Genomic DNA, 18,794 nt, shown 5'->3' with positions numbered 1-18,794 from the left:
GTGTTGTACTGTAGTAATGGACAAGCTGATGATTCAACTTTATAATAATAAATGTATTTTGTAGGGAACACATTTCATTTGTTTTTGTTTAAAAGTGTTACTAATGTAGTATCTTTGCACAATATATCTAAGTTTAATTTTCGATTTAAAGCTTTCGTGACTGCAGGGATTCATCTTCTTGGTTCTTTCGGTAAAGTCACGTAGAAGGGAAGTAATAAAATAATAAAAATAAAACATAATAAAATAATTCTCACGACGTTTCGGCCACAACGCAAGCAGCCGTCTTCAGGTGGAGAACAGGTCTGTCAAGTAGACAGAGTCTGAATGGCACGCTCCAGACTCTGTCTACTTGACAGACCTGTTCTCCACCTGAAGACGGCTGCTTGCGTTGTGGCCGAAACGTCGTGAGAATTATTTTATTATGTTTTATTTTTATTCTTTTATTACTTCCCTTCTCCGTGACTTTACCGAAAGAACCAAGAAGACATCTAAGTTAGGTTTACATAGTATCTTTACACATTTCAGTTGGATCAGTCAAATCCACATTCTGGCTTTATCGGATTTATGTGAGCTAAGAATACAGTATAACACCTTGTATTTGTCATGAAGGTAAAATAACTTTTCAAACTCAGGCATGTCATTTTCTCACAAACCCCTGGACTGTACTGATAACATTTCTTGATAATTCCCTGTTTGAGGCTCAAGTTCATATACTGTAGTCTGCCAGGTTTGACTGCAAGTCTTTGTGCGTTATTATGACATCAGGTATTTGACACGTCAAATTCGTTGTCCACTGCACGCAAGGCAGATGATAAAAAAAATAAAGCAATGGAATGATAAACTTAACACAAGTCAGATGCTAGTTCCCATAGAAATGTAGATGTATTGTTTATGTTAACCTCCTCTGCCCTATACATTATTGAACAGCATTTTAATAGAGGTAAGAAATAGAAGTAAGAAATTTAAAATTGCCTGAAAAGCATATTCCTACTGAATTGTACATAACACAATATATTGACTTCAAGGTTGTATGGAATGCTCTTTCCACAATCGAACCCCATTTAATTTCCATAAGGTTCTTCTGACAAACATCCTTGAAGCTACCAGAATGATTGTAATTCGTTGGCCATCAATATCCATGACAAATGTCCGTACATCTTTAAAGCTGTAGGTGTCATTTATAAAAATGCATAAATCTAGCACATGGTGACATGCTTTGATTGTGTCAAGCCCTAAGGAACTGGAGACGTGTGTGATAATAACAGGTGTCAATATTGTACTGGATCACAGTTTTTATTCCGAGATATATTTTGTAAAGAATTTCAGAATGTGTGTCGCTGAGAGCACTGCAATGTACACGTTTAAAATGATTAGGTGTGCTGAATTTTAGAAAGTACATTTATGGTGATACGTTGATTAAATGTTTAACGAGGCCATGATGAGTAGATTATTGATGTTGAATAATTCACATTTAAATAATTATGAAGGTGATGGACAAGTAATACAATAATCATCAATAGATGACAATTATAATCATGAATAAAGGAATACCTAGTTTTTTAAAATGTAAATATGTCTCACAATACATTAATTCAGTAATCTATGCATGAACCAAAACAATGATACATTAATAAAACACGGAACTTTAAAAAACTGTAATGGTATGCAGGCAAAGAAAAAGCTCCACATTCTAATAATGTTAAAACCTGTTTGACGAGAACAGCAATATAATATGCGAAATCGCAATGTCAAAACAATCCATTAAACAGTGCAATCGGAATTCAGAGAAAGCATGGTAAAAAGTACTCAAAACATCAAACACGTAAGTTTGAAATATAATGAGAAAGTAATTTTATAGATTAATAGCAGGCAACTAGTTGAAGCACAAGCCAGTTTCACAGCTGTACACAGCACAAGAGGATGTTTTCAATGTCAGAATGTAAAATGCATCGACAGTCTAATGAAAATCCACCGGAACATCATCGATTAAAAAAAAAGGAAGTTGAATAAGTCTGGCACCAGGCTTCATGTGAAATTGTGTGGAAACACAATATCATTCAAGGAATGAAAGCAATAGTATCAAGGCCCTCACACAGGAATGCACAAAGTGGAGTTATTTTCAGGAGTATACTCATCGAATGGTTCAACACGGAAAATGGAGCACGAAGTACAGCAAGGCCACCAGCTGTCACTCTGCATGTTTCATTCGTTTTGAAGATGATGATCGACACAGTTAAAGGAAAGGAAAGTCAGCAATATAATATAAGCAGATGACATTGATCTAATAGAAAAACAGATCTAATTTCAGATGACATTGAAGTAGAATACTTAAAATCTAGACGAGACAAAGCAGCAAGAGCGTAAATCAGTGTTGAGAAAAGCAAGTTGATGGCAACCAGAAATGAAACTACAGATTCTGTGTCAATCCTTATTGGAGAGGAACCTCAATGTGTATACTGTAATCATTCCAAGCAGCTCGGAAGCATCAACACTTTCAGTAGATCAGACTCCTAAGTGAAAGCAAGGTTAGCAAGTGCAAAGAGGCCACGAGCTAACTTTGAGATAAAATGGATTGGAAAATATATATCGATCAAATTTAGCATCCATTTACTGAACACAACTGTCATTGCAATTTGCGGTTGTGAATCGTGGACACTAACAGCAGACACAGCATGATTTTTTTTATTTTTGCACATGCAACCTAAAACATTTTTTATTTTACCAGGTAAGACCCACTGAGCTATATATATATTTTTCAGAAGGGCTTTGTCCACTAATGATAGCTCAACGAAGTGGCTTATCATCTGGACATTTATAGCAGCCAAATAATCTAAAAGCATGCTTCCAAATGTGGAGGAAAAAAACCGGAGGACCCGGAGAAAAATCCCAGCGACCACGGGGAGAACACGCATATACTCCAAATATAGAGGCTTCAGGGTCAGGATCAAACCCACGGCCTTCCTGCAGACCAGGCGACTATGTAAACTTGAAAACTATTTCAATGGCAATGACAGGTCTGTCTATATACCAGAGACGAAACGCCCCATCAAATTCCACATAAGAGAAATGTCATTATGGAAATCAACACGTATTTGATTCATACCTGTCAACCCCTTATCAGTGCCTACCGTATAACAGACCAATTCAGACCTCATTGGTGACCCCGTGTCCTTATAAATCTCAACGTTCATCCAACAAAGCCTCATCGCAAGGGAAAAACACAAACAAATAGACAAAATATTTAGTTTTGCCCGTATTTAAAGGGCTGTACGCCGTATGGACCTGAAAACTCAATTCCCTTGTACAAGAATGCGGGTAAATCGTATGGGTTGACAGGCATGCTGATTATTTATCATCTTTACATTTCTCAGAATGTTACAGTCATAGTAATAATTAACAGGTTAAGATGAATTGAGATCTGAAGACCAATACGTACTCATGTGTTGCACCGCCACCTGGCGTATACGCTTAACATGTGCACCGATTTGAAGGTGAAACCCACAATAAGCTTGATACATCTCACGACATTCCGGTATGTATTTATTTTTTAACACAATTAAACGGTGCACATTACCTGTATTGTAGAATATTATAAACTAACACCAAGTACACACTAAACCAACAAGTCTGACCGTGCAGGACACACAACAATTTGTAACTCGCATCAACAAACGAAACGAATGCAACGCTGACAACAAAAGTGACACACAAACTCGCAGTGCAGTGGCACGCGGTTAATATCGGTGTGATTTGTGTGGATTTCATCAATTTGCTCGTGCGTCTGTGTGTGTGCTTTGCGTATGACATAAGATTAAGAACTGCGAACACATCACGCAGGCAGCACACAGCACAGACAGCACACACATCCTGCAGGCAGCACACACACACAGCCTAGGCAGGACACACACAGCACACGCACAAACACACACACAGCACCCACAGCACACAGCACCCACAGCACACGCACACCACACGCACACACAGCACACACGCACAGCACCCACGTACAGCACACACACACACAGCCTAGGCAGCACCACACACACACAGCCTACACACACAGCCTAGGCAGCGCACGCACACGCAGCGCACGCACACGCAGCACACACACACGCAGCCTAGGCAGCACACGCAGCCGACGCCCGTGGCGGCATGGAGCCGTCTCTCTCGGCAGGCATCAGGGCCTTCGCGCGAGGTTCCCTGCGGCCGCAGAGGACGCGGGTGACCACCCCGGGGGGCCTCAGCTACACCGAGGGGCCCCCGGGGGGCACCACCCCGGGGGGGGAGGCAGAGGCCCGCGGGGCTCCGGGCGGCCGCTCGCTGGGCTTCGTGCCCGACTGGAGTGTCGACCTGCAGGTCGGGGCGGTGAAGCCGTGGCTGCTGCTGGGTGAGGGTCTTGCCCCGTGTCCATCATCGCTGTGTCCTTCATCGCTGTGTCCATCTGTGTGTGAGCGGGGAGTGGTGGTGCAACGGTTAGCGCGCTGCTGCGTTGCGCAGCCGACCCGAGTTCTATTCCAACAACAGCAACACCACCACCAACACTAACACCAACACCAGCAACAGCAACATCACCACCAACACCACCACCAACACCAAATGCTACAGTAAAGGTTATAAGGAACCACTAGCCTAATAATAACCCCTATGGCCTTACTGGCTTTGACATTGCACTGGATTAGATTGTCCTCTCCACTCTGTGTTGTAGTCCCGCCTGGTGGTTGAAGTTAGCACTGCCGATCTAAGTTTTGTGAGAGAACTCGAGAACTCGAGAACTCGGGATGAGTTTGATTTGCAAAAGTGACCTGGGATCACCAACATGGCAGAAGCAATAACGAATAAAGGACAGCAATGAATCAAACAGAAATTAGAGCAAACAATTGCACAAGTGTTCAATACAGAAATGCATTGGATGTTGTCTTAGTCGGCTTGGGCAGATGGTTTTCAGACTCATTTCAGTATACTGTACGTTTAAGTTACAGACAAAATGCAAGAGATATTGGGCAACTAATGTGTAAGTAAACGATGATATATGTCAAATGTAATTGCAAGTGAAATGATCAAGAATCGACAGCTCGGCATCAAATTGTGACAGATGGGAGTAGTCACCAAATAAATTTTGAATCGATGGAATTTCAGCTGTTCGGGGCAATAGCAGAGAATGAGTGGGAACCATGAGATCTCTATGTCCTCGGTACTGGTCCAAGCTATGTGGCTCGCACACAGCACTTAACCCCCAACCATCCTTTCATGATGGGGGGAGGGTGGTGCAGGCTGCGGCATGGATGCCGTGCAGGACAAGTTACTTATAAAGGGCTCATTAGCCTCCTATAGGTTAATCGTGTAACTGCGCAACACCCCCAACTTGACCAAGATTGAGCCACGTGTAGTTTATCAGAAGGACATCCCAACATATGTAGTTCTGTACGCAGCCAGTGCAACTATTGATTATTTCTAGACTTTTGATCAACATTCACGGCAACTGCCACCATTTTAAGCTTTAACCTATGATGGGTTTTGAGACCTCCTTTACCAGTGGCAAAATATAGTAATAGGTTTTTACCCTTTCAACTGGTACATAAAGGTGTCAGTTTTTGTACCAGTTGAAAGGGTAAAAACCTATTACTATGATGGGTTCTCAGCCAAAAGTGCCTCCAAGCATTTACTCGCACAGAGGTCCTTCCTTAAAAAAAGTAAATAGCCACATTCTAAGAATGGTTTGGTATTTTCCTTTAAACTAGGAGAATTGGACATTAAGGGATGTTTCATATCGAATGACAATAGAAGTGGGCGTTGGGGACGTGTCACGAGAAGGGATGATGGCCAGTTATAGAGACTAACGATGGAGGGCCAACAAAAGGAGGGAACGTGGCCACCGCAATTGAATCAATACATTTGAGCAACTTATGCACATGTCAATAGAGGGTAGCTGGAGTTGGGGTTGGTTGGGAACGAGTGTTGATTGGGGGACAACCATACCTCATTCTGCCGAGTGAAAAATTGCAATTTCCAGCTTTCATTCACTCTCATGCCCACGGGTTACCCAAGGTATTTAAGAGTAAAATAATAATTAATGCCGTGGATAATCGGATCCGCGATATTGGTTCCATATATGAGTGCGAATAAGAGGACATTGCATACAAGGCCAATTATAATGGCTGTGCATATTGACACAGTTGCCTTTGCCTTGGGAACAAGTGGAAATCTCTTTAACTCCCGAATGTATATGCAGAGTGGCTGTGCCATCAGTGTGGATGAGGGAGGGTTTAGAAATCGGGATGAAGGGCAGACAGAAAATCCATTTACACGGCTGGAGCAGATGGAGTGTAATTGCATAGCAACGATAATTATGCAGTGCATATGGTGAAAATTGCACTTTGAGGTCGTTGAATAACATAGGAGATGGCGTGTGATGGGAAGGATGGGGGAGGGTCAGCAAGCATATCTGCTGGTGGGGCTGACTACAGGTGGGACAGACGTGTGGTGGCAAGCTGCATGACAACCATTCACAGAGATGTGGATAATATAACATCATTGTCGTTTTGCATAACGACATTTTTTTTCATGCAAATGCACAAACGTTACATTTTGATTGTGTAGTTTAATGGTTACAAACGTGACTACGTGCAAGGTGTGCAGATTCTGAATTTGGTAAATTGCAGGACTCGAACCCTGTTTATATACAGTATACAGGGATAGGATATAGCCTTTACACTTTACTTTTATTTCTTATTGCAAGCATAGTTGTTTGTGTCATACACATATGCCCACTTTAATACAGAGCAAGGACTAAAGTTAAGAGATGTGCATATTGCAGCACGCAGACGTGTTATATTTTGAGTGTTCACCTCCACCTAGTACAATTGTCCAAGTTGTGGTGATATTACATTGACCGAAGTTACATTCCATGTCAGTGTTAATACCCAGAAAAATTGAATTGGGTATAGTCATTAAATATTTTCTGTCACTATAACATATTGATTTTATTAATTTCAGCATTAAAATGTTAAATGGTATCAACACTAAATAGATTTACATTATAATTGTAAAATAGAATTCTTAATTTTTATTTGACAATGCTTGTGGCTCAGAAAGTCGTGCTGAAACACCACACAATATGAATGCGAAAACATAGCTAAATAAAAGTTTTTCAGTGTAATTTACCCTTTTTTATCAGGCTAAACAGCATATACAGAACATTGTACATAAAACATGGTTAAATTGCTCATGTTCTGTTATACATTTCCCGGGGTACAGGTTCACAAGACGTGGCTCAAGACATCCAGACACTACAGCAACATAAGGTTTGTTGCATAAGCTGAATAATTAATCCATGAGATTAGGTTTTCCCCTTTTTTTCTGGCAACAAAACAGGTGCTGAGATGTTTAAACACCAAACTGAAACCTTTTACAAGGAATCATGTCTGCATTAAACACAATACTTGTGGTCAGAATGCAAACAAAAAAACATGTTTTGATAATATATGCATTGTCTTTGAAACTGATTGGTCCACACCAGAGGCAGTTTTCTTTTGAGCCTCGTCTCAAATGGTGTTTGACCAGAGGACGCCAAAAGGAGTACAGCCCGAAGACAACGCATTATCAGAGTAATGAGAGCTTGGGGTGAGCAACTACATTATGGGACCTCCTTTGCCAGTATCAAAATATGATAATAGGTTTTCCCCTTTTTTCTGGCAACAAAATTATGTAGTTCTTCACCCCGAGCTCTCATTACTCTAATAGTGCGTTGTCTTTGTGCTGTACGCCTTTTAGTGTCCTCTGGTCAAACACAGTTTTGAGACGAGGCTCAAAAGAAAGCTGTCTATGGTGTGGACCAATCAGTTTCAAGGACAATGCATATATTATCAGAGTTTTCTGTTTGCATTCTGACCACGAGCATTGTGGTTAATGCAGACATAATTCCTTGTAAAAGGTTTCAGATTGGTGTTTTAACATCTCAACACCTGTTTTGTTGCCAGAAAAAGGGGAAAAACTATTCTCATATTTTGGTCCTGGCAAAGGAGGTCCCATGATGTAATTTATCCATGACCAAGTAATCAAATCAAAAGGACATTTGGTATGTACACCATTCTTATAGCACAAGGCAATTGCGGATGCACTATATTTCAAAAACACAGTCTGCACTAGTTTTGCATTTTCCAATCGAGTAATTTGGGAAATCCATTTAAACAATTTGAGTTTTGAACCATGACTGCAGAACACTTGGGACTACTTTTTTTTTAATAACATCACCCACCGACCAAAACCTGGTTGGCCTTGGGGCTTGAACAACGAACCTCTCTGAATGTCACATATAGGTTAAATGGCATGAATATGACAGGATTGCCAAGTTACACTCGATAACCTATAAAAAAAAGTTTAAGAAATTCTGTGTTGTTGTGCTTGGCCTTTGGAGAGTTCATATCTTACATTCACAGTATTTATACAGTACTTTACCATAAAAGTATGGTCTATATTAACTCTTAATGTGTACTGAAGGTTTCACACATTCTGAACGTGGCCTACGGAGTGGACAATGCATTTCCCGATAGCTACATCTACAAGACAGTGACGATGCTGGATGTTCCAGACACGAAGCTGACCAACTACTTTCCAGAATGCTTCGACTTCATTTCAAGGGCTCACGAACAGGTGCGGAAAATTACTCAATTAACCACAGCACACTTATTTCAGATGCATTCAGGAAGTTGAAGCTAAATATAATCACATACCTTTGGAGCAAAGCCAGGTGCGGTTATATATCTCAAGTAGTCTGTATCAGAAGTTGTACTTTATCTTCCCCCACACCAACAGTGAAAGGATGTGTTGCCTTTATCTAGCTTCTATTCAATAAAAAAAAATCTGGAGTAGCAGGGATTTGAAAGTTCCACAATGTATTGCCCAACAAATAAAAAAGGGCAATTGTTTTACCAGTCATCTGGAACCATACCCAGGCCCGACTTACGTGACGAGTTGACTACGAATATGTTTGGCAACTTATCTGAATGTCTGCTTATGAATGTAACGTGATTATAAATTACGAGAAGGAATTGGTAAGTTATTGATGTCTGATGTGTATATTGTAATCGATATCCATAGTATTAATTTGCTGTTCACACTCCATAGTTGTGTTTAACACGCAGTTTCATGCTGTCACGATTGCATACACGTCTCAGTAGGCAGTTGTATGGTTTAAGTACTCACCGACAGGTACAGCTGTTCACAGGGAAAAGGGGAGCATAGCATGAAATATTGGGGCATGTTAAGCACGCCGCTGTAGCCTGCTGATGTGTATTGCCACAGGGTGGCGTGGTGTTGGTGCACTGCAATGCAGGAGTGTCCCGTGCTGCCAGTGTCGTCATTGGCTATCTCATCCAAGAGGACGGACTCTCCTTCCAGGATGCATTCTCCCTTGTCAAGAGGGCACGTCCTGCAGCGCATCCCAATACCGGCTTCATGCAGCAGCTCAGCGAGTACAACCCTTGCCTGCAAAGGCAAATGGGCGAGAGCTAGGCTCCCCGAATGACTCTTTTTGAAGTGGCAATGACACACTTTTTTGCCCGCGTTGGCTTTGAAGGTCTTTAATTTGAAAAATAGCCAGGGCAAGCCCTCAATGTCACGTCACAGGGGGAATAAGTTGGTTGTTTCAGAATTATAATCGCAACCCAGAAATGTGTAGAAGGTCTGCACATCTTAAAATACATTTTTCAGAGAGCCAATTTATTCAGGGCCAATTCAGTATTGTTTAAAACGAAATCCCTGTGTAAACAAAAACATCAGTTTATGGGGCTCCTCTAGAGTATAAGGCTCTGGTTTCTAACAGTTACATTGTACACTGCGATGCTTATTGTAATACTGCAGTTAACTTAGGTTTCCGGTTGTTTATTACAATGTTTTTTTCTTCTTCAAATAAACATGAAATATGCATTCATTTAAGTCTAATTATCTTCACTAGGGGTTCCAGCATTACTGTTTTAATGATGTAAAAAGTGTGCAAAATGTGACACCAAATAAAATAGACATGAATACTCATTTTCTATATAGCACTATAGATCACTATTTGTTCTATTTATGCAACCAAGAATGCAACGTATTGCACAGCATGTTTACTACTCCACAACTGCATCTTCATAACATATCCTTTATTTTAAATTGGGTCAAGCCATCTACCTCTGGGTGTCGCTTTACTTTCCCGAACCAAATGGTTATATTTGGATCCATTCTCAATGTATTTTTCCATACTTTTTTCAAGGTAACAATTGAAATGCATTGCATTCATATTTTATTCATATTTAATCGTGACATTTCCTTCCAAGGATAGCAGACATTTAACGGGGGAACAATATATTTTACTTTAAATTTCTTAAGTTTTCCATATGCATTATACACGTGATAAATTTACAATACTACTTCATACGTCTCAATGCAACACCACAGTACACTTATTTTATCGTTTGATTTTTCCATTGTTTATTTAACTTTTACAAAAATGGGTGATGATTTTATTGTAGTCTCAGTTTTCCTCGATATTTATTTTACAATCTTGTTTTTTTTGCCAAAATAATATTGAAGTATACATTTTTACCCTTTAAATGAAAAGTTATAGGGATTCCAGTCTTTCCAAAACTAGAAGATTAAATTTAAATACCTTAAACGTATATATTTTTAAACAAAGACTGTGATACTTTAATATCTTTAATATTTGAAAATCTACATTCTCAGCAATTCAGTTGCCTTCCAAATCCAGGCTTTTAAGAAGAAACATTTCAATATACACGAAAGGTGGCTACTGCATAACAGTCTTATCAATCAATATCATCAGCTATATTAGTCCACTGCTGGATGAAGCCCTCCTCAATCCAGCTATATGGTCTGGCAATGTAGCAAGTCATCTACCACCTGTACACGAGCGGATTGAATCAATCCATCTCCAGAATGGTGCATTCCTTTAAGTGCCATTCCGATATGAGTTCTGACCATTGACCATTTAGTGCTGTATCCTGGACAAGCTGACATTAACAGCACTGAATTGAGCCTCATTACGCCACTAGAAGGCATTGGTATTCAACAAGCTTGGCAATGTACTTCTTCAGAAATCACTGCGCATCCACATTGGGCATCATTCCGTAACATCCTCACAGATAAACAATACCATTACATGTACAGTATTTACAATGTCACCACTCAGCAATCACCAGAGGTAACGCTCATTGAAATATAGTTGACAGTAACAAGTAGCAATGACACACGGGGTATTTTTTTTTACATTTTACAAACACCAACTGCAGTCGTCTCACAGACGATATAGAGCACTTGAAATAATCATGACATCGCCTAGAATATTGGGCTGACGCTGGCTGCACCACTGAATTGTTGTGGTACTGTACCAAATGTCTGGTGGTGCATGGTGAATGAAGAGTAGCGTATTACGTGTAAAGCAAAGTCAAGGTATAAACATTAAGAACATCGTTAGATATTACCAATTGCATCAGTATGATTTAGCAATAACAGCCCCACCCCAACGAAAAATCAAGTACAATATTTGTAATTGTTGAAGGATTTTTATATACAAGTCAACGAGATGGGCATAGTACTTACCATATGCTTTACAAATACAGTACATCTTATGCAGGCTGTTGGCAAGACTTAACAAATAGCATATTACCATATATTGGTGTTCATAGGAATGTATTCTGCAACATTAAGTCAGGTAAACATTCAAATAACTGCATTATCCTGTATAAGTTCATACGTGCAGCAGGCACAATTCATGACAAGTTAAAGTTTGAATGCAGGTTTCATGATGCCAAAGATAACAATTTTTGTAAGAGTATATATATCGTGGAAAAGTTTACGAGTTTATTAAACGGCACCTAAAACATTATTTAACCAAATTATATTCGTTAAAAATTGACGGCAATAGGTTAAAACGAGCAATACCTGTACTGTTTGGACAACACAGAACACATCACTAGTACACATTTTTCATCGAATATCAACTGTTTTGCAAGATTAAACGGAAATGCATATTTTGAAACTTACCACACACGATGCAATATTTTTTTTTATAATCAGTGGGATACGTGTTCAATTTGATTAACTGGAGGCTCATTTAAAAATGCACAAAATACACCATGACATGGGAGATACACGTTTGGTCTAGTTGTAGGATGGCATTAGTACAACATTTAACATTGATTCTGCACCTCAATCTGGAACATGTGCAAAATCACAACTGGGCTCTAACCTACGAGAGGCAGTAACATCACTAGCTTATATTAAACCGTTTTGTTTACGCTATTACTATACAAGCCACAATTGTCAACTATAAATATTTCTACGACTACCATTTGTTAGATTACTAGTGCCAACTAAAAGTGTGTAAAACCCAAATGATGTCCAATACAGCGAGTGGCAGTCACTCCTTTGGTCCATGGGAACTATGAGCTGCTCAATATATGGTTCATTTTAAGAGAATACTGTATACTTATTTATCTGGAATACAGATGACTAATAATGTAATTGATGACCGATGTAGTGATAAACACATACAACATAAATTCAATACTACGATAGTGGCTGAGGCCTAAGGATTAAAGTATGGAGTGGTCAATTCGACATGAGCAATATCTGCATCACATTGGCCGTGTCAATGTAGAAAGTACACCTTCACGTATGAATCCAAGATTACTGCGAATGTTAAAAGCAATATACTACCTTGTAGGTTTTTGCAGTTATGCTGTACGGCTCTCCGTGGGTGTTCAGGATGTACTACTATGTGCCGTTCGGAATGATGTCTAATGTTTCACACCATGTGCTGGAGAGGCTCCGAGCACGTGGAGCGAAACTATGGACATGACGAACAAGACACAATACAACCCAAAAAAGAAGTCATAGGAGAGCTCAAATGCAATGTGAGTATCTCGTATTTTGCATACAAAACCCAAAATGACTATAAATATTATTTAATAAAATTACCCTACAGTTTACCCGTTTACCCATACACACTTAAAATAGCTCCCAAAACTACACAAATCTTTGAGTCATCAAAACTGTATTATACCATACAGATGATAAATATCTGAGGTCTACAGTAAAACAATTACTAACAAAAGCAACCTGTAAAATGCCTTGCCACATCATGGGTCCCATTCTGTTTCGACTGATCCATTATTATTTTGAGACAGGAATGTCACAGCAATCACTCAATATTGCACACATCTATTAATTATCCTCTCAGCTGCTTTCAAAAGGAATAAGTAGAGAAGCTTATTTTCGTACATTGTATGAAGTGGCCTAGTGTATACCAAGGGTTAAGTGGAATGCCTAATTTCCACTATGCAGTATGAACACTTTCTGGAACCACAAATAGCTTCAAGTCAGATATTTCACTCATACACGTATGTATAAAATTACCAATTTATATGAAATTTCTCTTGAAATGTTACTTTTCACCCAAATATCTGTGTTAGGAGCTAGAGAAGTGTACCTTTCAAGATAATGCCCATGATTAATCCAATTATTATCTTTATAAATACTGGTGACACAAAGTACAGCAGTCCTCACTATTATCTGATTTATTAACTATTGTGGTTGATTAATGTTGTACTGCCAAGTGGATTTATCTGCTAGAGCCATTACTGTAGCACTATCGTAAACTAACGTGCTTCGTCTTGAATATTATGTATAGCTAATCTAGAAGACTCAACATCAACATGGACTTGACAGGATCAATATTTCTTGAGAAGTGCTATGCATATCCCCATGAACTTGCATGGCTATACAGTAAAACATACATGTCTCCAAGTGACAGGGAGCTGTAAACAAAGGTTTCATGTATAAACTGCTATACGAGGCTTTGCAAGAGCTACTGATTGCACATTCATTATAAATTATCACATGATGCTCACATAATGTGAAAGCACTCCATTATTTTGGGAGCTGCATTTAAACAGTTACGATTATACAATGAGTGTACAAATGTAATGGTGTCAATCGCAGTGTAGTTATTCAATCATCCAGAAATGGAGCATCACAATGATTAATAACTCGGATGCACTGTCAGGTTTTAACAGGAAGGAAAGAAAATGTAACATGTAACTAAGCATCAGTCAACATGAAGCCATACTTGTGTGGGAGGAGGGAGAACCAAAGAGTCGTACAACACAAAGCTACTCATGTTTTTTGCAAAGGCTATCTCAGGTAATAAACCAGAGACTCTGGACATAGTTGCAAATGCTGAGATACCATTTTAAAAAAGCCACTGGGCAGACTATGCCTCGCAACACAATTACAAGTTGAAAACAAAAAGAATATTGCAAATCGAGAAGCAAGGCAAGAGTTAATCACACAGGCTGACACTACGGGCAGTGGAGTGGATAGGACTGCTCATTATGGCCCACATTCAGAAAGTGATGCCTCCAATCGGGTCACGTGGTTTGTCCTCAGTCCTTGTCGGGCTGCTTTTCAGCTGGCTGTGTGGTTAGGTTGGTAAACCAAGATGACATTGCACTCTTGGCGTTGGTGAGGGCTCCCCCAACGGAATGGCCTGCAAGGGAACAAGACACCAGCTTTTCAGTTTAACACACTGGCCACGGATGTCACTTATTTCAGGGTTCTACTACAGAAATGCAAGTAATGTTATGTGTACATCTCCATTTACAACTGTTGTATGAAGATATAGAGTGGCATATCATTGTTTTGTTTACACCTACATGACCAAGTACACTGAGAATTAGGAGGGTTTTAGGTAGATTCTCTTCCTGTTAAAATACAAACGCTCAACACTGCCGTGGAATTGACAGCAGAAAGTGTCCAGATATTCCTGCGTAACACCTTACTGATATAAACCAATTATAAAGACATGTTTGAATATATGAGCAGCACACAACTATTCTTAACAATCTATCCAATCCTAACAACATTCCATGTTGTCACTAAACGAACAAAGGACAGGAACACCCTGGCTAGCCGGTCTAACAGGGGGCAGGCAGCTCTGTTCCGGTGAGCTGGCAAGTCTCGCTAGCCAAAATTTCAATGAAATCTATATACTGTCCATATAAAAAAAAACAATACACGTGTATGTGTTTTTCCTTTACACGTGCACTATAGAGTGTGTGCAGTGAGTACAGTACAGGTAAAAATCTCGACGGTGTGTTGTACAGAACTGTGGTTATCTGTCAATCCGAGGGTGTCGGCTCTCTCACCCCAACTCCCATCACCCCCCACATCTCACCCACTCTTCCCACCCACACCCCTCTCACCCCACCCCCCTCCCTTATCAGCCCTTCCCACCAGCCCCACACTACAGGACTTAATATATCGCCACAAGTAAAGGAACACATTGAACTGTGTTTTAAACATTATACACACTATGACGTTTTCCGAGTGAATTCTATATTACAGAGCATATTCCAAGGTATTAAATACGTAAAGTATTGTAATGTGTTATAATCTTTTTGCAGTTAACATATATTTTTGATGGGTTTTTTTTCTTCTTCTACTTAAGTCAACCAGGTCCGGCTAAGTACAAAATCCGGCAAGCTGAGGTCTGGCTAGCCGGGGTTTACCGTATACCTATTTGAAAATAAAGAAAACATGGGATAAGCATTTCACATCTCTTAGACTTGCCAATGAATATAAAACGTATGATTTACCAACAGCTTTGCTGGTTTGCACTACGGAGCGACTTGTAGTTATCACAGCATTCCCAATCTTCTTGCCCCGCTCACTGTTTGACACAGAGCTGGAAATGCATGCAATTGAATGCTTAGCTGGTGCAATCACTGGCCATAAACATTACATTCAAATGCAATTACTGTTTTTAGCATAACATTCCGATTAGTCATTATATTACAAAAAAGCATTTAAAGCATTGACAGGCATTCCAAGGTTAATAACAATGACACTATATTCTTGGTTCTTTCGGTAAAGTCACGTAGAAGGTAAATAATAAAGTAATATAAAACTATATTATTTCATATTATTTACTTTCTACGTGGCTTTACCGAAAGAACCAAGAATATAAATCCCTGCAGTCACGAAAGCTTTAAATCAACAATTACACTTTTAAGTGACGAAGAAAATCTCAAAACTGAAATGTTTAGTGTCATGTTTTCAGCTGTATTCAACACATTCTCACTGACATCCTGAAAGCACGAATAAACTAAGCAAGTTAGCAATGCAAGTTTCATAATCAATGCACCAGCATGTTAGCACATGCAGTAGGAAGAGAAATATCGTTATAGGTGAATGGGTTAAATACGACACGCCATTATGGCTAGACATCATGCATCAATGCATTTCATTTATTGTTGGTGAGAATGCACTCACTGAGCAAGACGCAACTTGACGTCAGCCACACTATACTGCCCATGAAAAGCATGTCTGCAGAAATGGGAGGAAAAAACCCAATACATTAGGATGCACAAAAAACTAACTTTTTAGTTTAATAACGCATTGAGGAATCTCCACGAGCATTTGAGGGTTATTACAATGCAAGGGTCACACTTGTGACAAGGCTACCACGAGAATGAGGTGCACCTCAAACTCTTGTTGCCTCAAATTGAAAGCATGGTGAGAATATTGATTGTGGATTTAGCGACATGTATGCTTGGTCGGTGGTACAGAGAGCGACACATTAGACCAATTTGCCATCGAATGTAGACAACGCAAACATTCTAAAGTGCATTTTTATAGCAATTGCATGGAGCCACTAAACATTATCAAGTTATGTAAAAAAATTATATCGTACAAAGAAAATGTTATTCGAGAATTTGCCAATTATGTCTTACAAATATGGATTATAAAACAATGAATCGGTGGGAAATTGATTTATAAAAGCATTTTGCAAATTAAACAATCCTTACATAAGATGGTCCACTTATGATACTGAAGTATAATTGTCCAGTGTTAAAAAGGGCTTAAGCTAAATTTATTACAATACACATTTCATTGGCATCTTTAATATTGCATATTATCTCTATGAGCAGCTTTACAAACCTGAATCTCGGAATAGGGATTCAATGGTTTAATTAAAGGACTTACCCTGCTTGGACATCATCCATTCCAGGGTGCGTGTTGCTGTTCCACACACGATAATTGTGTGTGTTTTGCCAAGCAGTCACAAAGCCCATACCAAAATCAGCCAAAAGCTTATCATTGTCTGTGGGACAAAACGTTCATAATGAGAACTCTGTACAGATGTTGGACCTTGAATGTTGATGAAACCTGCCTCTACTGTATTGTGGGATCACATGTGGATTATTTTGACATGTGGGCACTAGAGCACTCTGTTTTATATAATGGAATTTCAGCCAAAGCAGTAAAGACAATCAATTTGCATTATGAAGGCCAACATATATATCTATATAACTGTCAATATCACTTTGTAGCTTTCTTCATGTTACAAGTTAGGGCTGAATTTTTACTTAAACCAGTCAAAATATGCAATTTATTGGTTTACTCCTTCAAAAAAGACATGTAATTGGCCAGGTTCTAATCACCTTTACAATATATTTATTTGGAAGACTTTTTGAATAGTTCATTCACTGGTTTTTATAAATAGATTTTGAGGAATCATTGAAATAAATTAAATGTGTACCTACAATGCATGTGTAATTATCATATGTATCTATTTTAAATACAATTGAAACTTTAAGACGTTTAAAAAAATCTATTTAACTCGTGAAATATTTTCAATTAAGAAAACTGCCACTGCATAATAATTCCAAAACTACATTTTCAATAAATGTTACTTTCCTATCGCCCATACCAAAGCACATGCAGTTATCTTAATACATGGATTAATATAACTAAATTACCAACACTTAAATAGCAGAGGTGACAGCAGGCTGTGTATTATCCGCATATAATTAAGAGCTTACAAGTGTCCATTACATTTTGGCATGTACAACTACTTCGCAAATTCTGCCTTCAAGCATTTCACAACGTAGTGTGGGCATCCAGGGTAGCCTCTGTTGTTACCTGGCTGCAATGTGGTCGACAGGAGCGACAGCAAGTAGAAGGAGAACTGGCTCCGCACCCACTCATCGCCACCCTCCCAACCCGTGCCGTCAAGGAAGACGTCTTGTCGATTATCCGCTACATGCTTCACCAGCCAGTCTGCAAAGCGAAGATCAGCCGTGCCAAGCGCCAGCATGCGCCGCAGCTCTGGGTCCTGTATTTCCAGCCGACACTCTTCCACCTGTAATTAGTGAGAACACACACATCTGTGTAACTGCTATTGCAACACAATCATGCTATGTACAGCTATAACTGACGTATGCTCTGTAAACAGTGCCTCGCAATAAGAGAACACTTTTAAAATTTTATATCTCGCAAATCTCACTTTTGGATGAATGTTTATTACGTATGGATGGATGAATATAAACTTCTAAGTTTCTGCCCAGATTACTTAACCATGGAATGGCTTTAGTGGGTGTGTACACAATGTGGCCAATGGTCTGGTGGGTGTTTCTACAGGCGCATAAAGTGGGATTCCATTAAATTTCCACCTGCGAAAGCAGTGGCAGGATGTGCCCGTCAGATGTGCGGATTCACCCTTACGTGAAACTTTATTTTTGAGGTAGAGATTAGATGCAGGAGGTTCTTTAGTGGGATTGCCAATCATGTGCTTGTTCGGGATAGTGGTATTCTGCTAAACCCCTGAATTTGCAAGAGCTCAGGATATGCTCAGCATGTTAAGGAATAGAATCTGTTCTTCAAACACCATGTAAACCTACTCTGTTCAAGACACTTTTCATTACCCACCAACAATCTTCACTCTTACACTTTTC

At 39.4% G+C, this 18,794-nt stretch overlaps 2 protein-coding genes across 3 annotated transcripts in view; one reads left to right on the top strand and one right to left on the bottom strand.

Moving 5' to 3' along the window:
* The first annotated feature begins 4,095 nt into the window (after positions 1-4,095).
* On the top strand, positions 4,096-9,928 carry DUSP19 (dual specificity phosphatase 19). Its single transcript, XM_078608694.1, has 4 exons — positions 4,096-4,387; positions 7,255-7,301; positions 8,497-8,649; positions 9,301-9,928. Exons 1-4 carry the CDS (start codon positions 4,153-4,155, stop codon positions 9,508-9,510), a joined length of 645 nt encoding a protein of 214 aa, XP_078464820.1. The 5' UTR covers positions 4,096-4,152; the 3' UTR covers positions 9,511-9,928.
* Positions 9,929-10,262: 334 nt separating this feature from the next.
* LOC144728920 (late secretory pathway protein AVL9 homolog) overlaps positions 10,263-18,794 on the bottom strand; it is a 32,307-nt gene continuing 23,775 nt past the window's right edge. The window contains exons 12-16 of one of the 2 annotated variants that reach the window (XM_078608672.1): positions 17,983-18,202; positions 17,044-17,161; positions 16,330-16,383; positions 15,654-15,742; positions 10,263-14,545 (exon numbers count right to left, since the gene is read on the bottom strand). In XM_078608672.1, coding sequence (XP_078464798.1) covers positions 14,442-14,545; positions 15,654-15,742; positions 16,330-16,383; positions 17,044-17,161; positions 17,983-18,202 — 585 coding nt within the window. In that variant the 3' untranslated portion in view covers positions 10,263-14,441. The remainder of the gene's footprint in view (positions 14,546-15,653; positions 15,743-16,329; positions 16,384-17,043; positions 17,162-17,982; positions 18,203-18,794) is intronic. The other variant, XM_078608680.1, reaches the window with a different exon arrangement.

Source organism: Lampetra planeri, chromosome 2, assembly GCF_965212315.1.
Source record: "Lampetra planeri chromosome 2, kcLamPlan1.2.h2, whole genome shotgun sequence".
Classification (NCBI taxonomy): Eukaryota; Metazoa; Chordata; class Hyperoartia; order Petromyzontiformes; family Petromyzontidae; genus Lampetra; species Lampetra planeri.
Note: the sequence above shows the minus strand (reverse complement) of the source record. Positions and strands in the feature narration are given on the sequence as shown.

Excerpts from the sequence above, each read along its gene's own strand:
- DUSP19 (XM_078608694.1), top strand. The coding sequence starts at position 4,153 with ATGGAGCCGTCTCTCTCGGCAGGCATCAGGGCCTTCGCGCGAGGTTCC. Across the intron at positions 4,388-7,254 it reads GAAGCCGTGGCTGCTGCTGG|GTTCACAAGACGTGGCTCAA; the intron begins GTGAGGGTCTTG and ends CCCGGGGTACAG. Across the intron at positions 8,650-9,300 it reads TTTCAAGGGCTCACGAACAG|GGTGGCGTGGTGTTGGTGCA; the intron begins GTGCGGAAAATT and ends GTATTGCCACAG.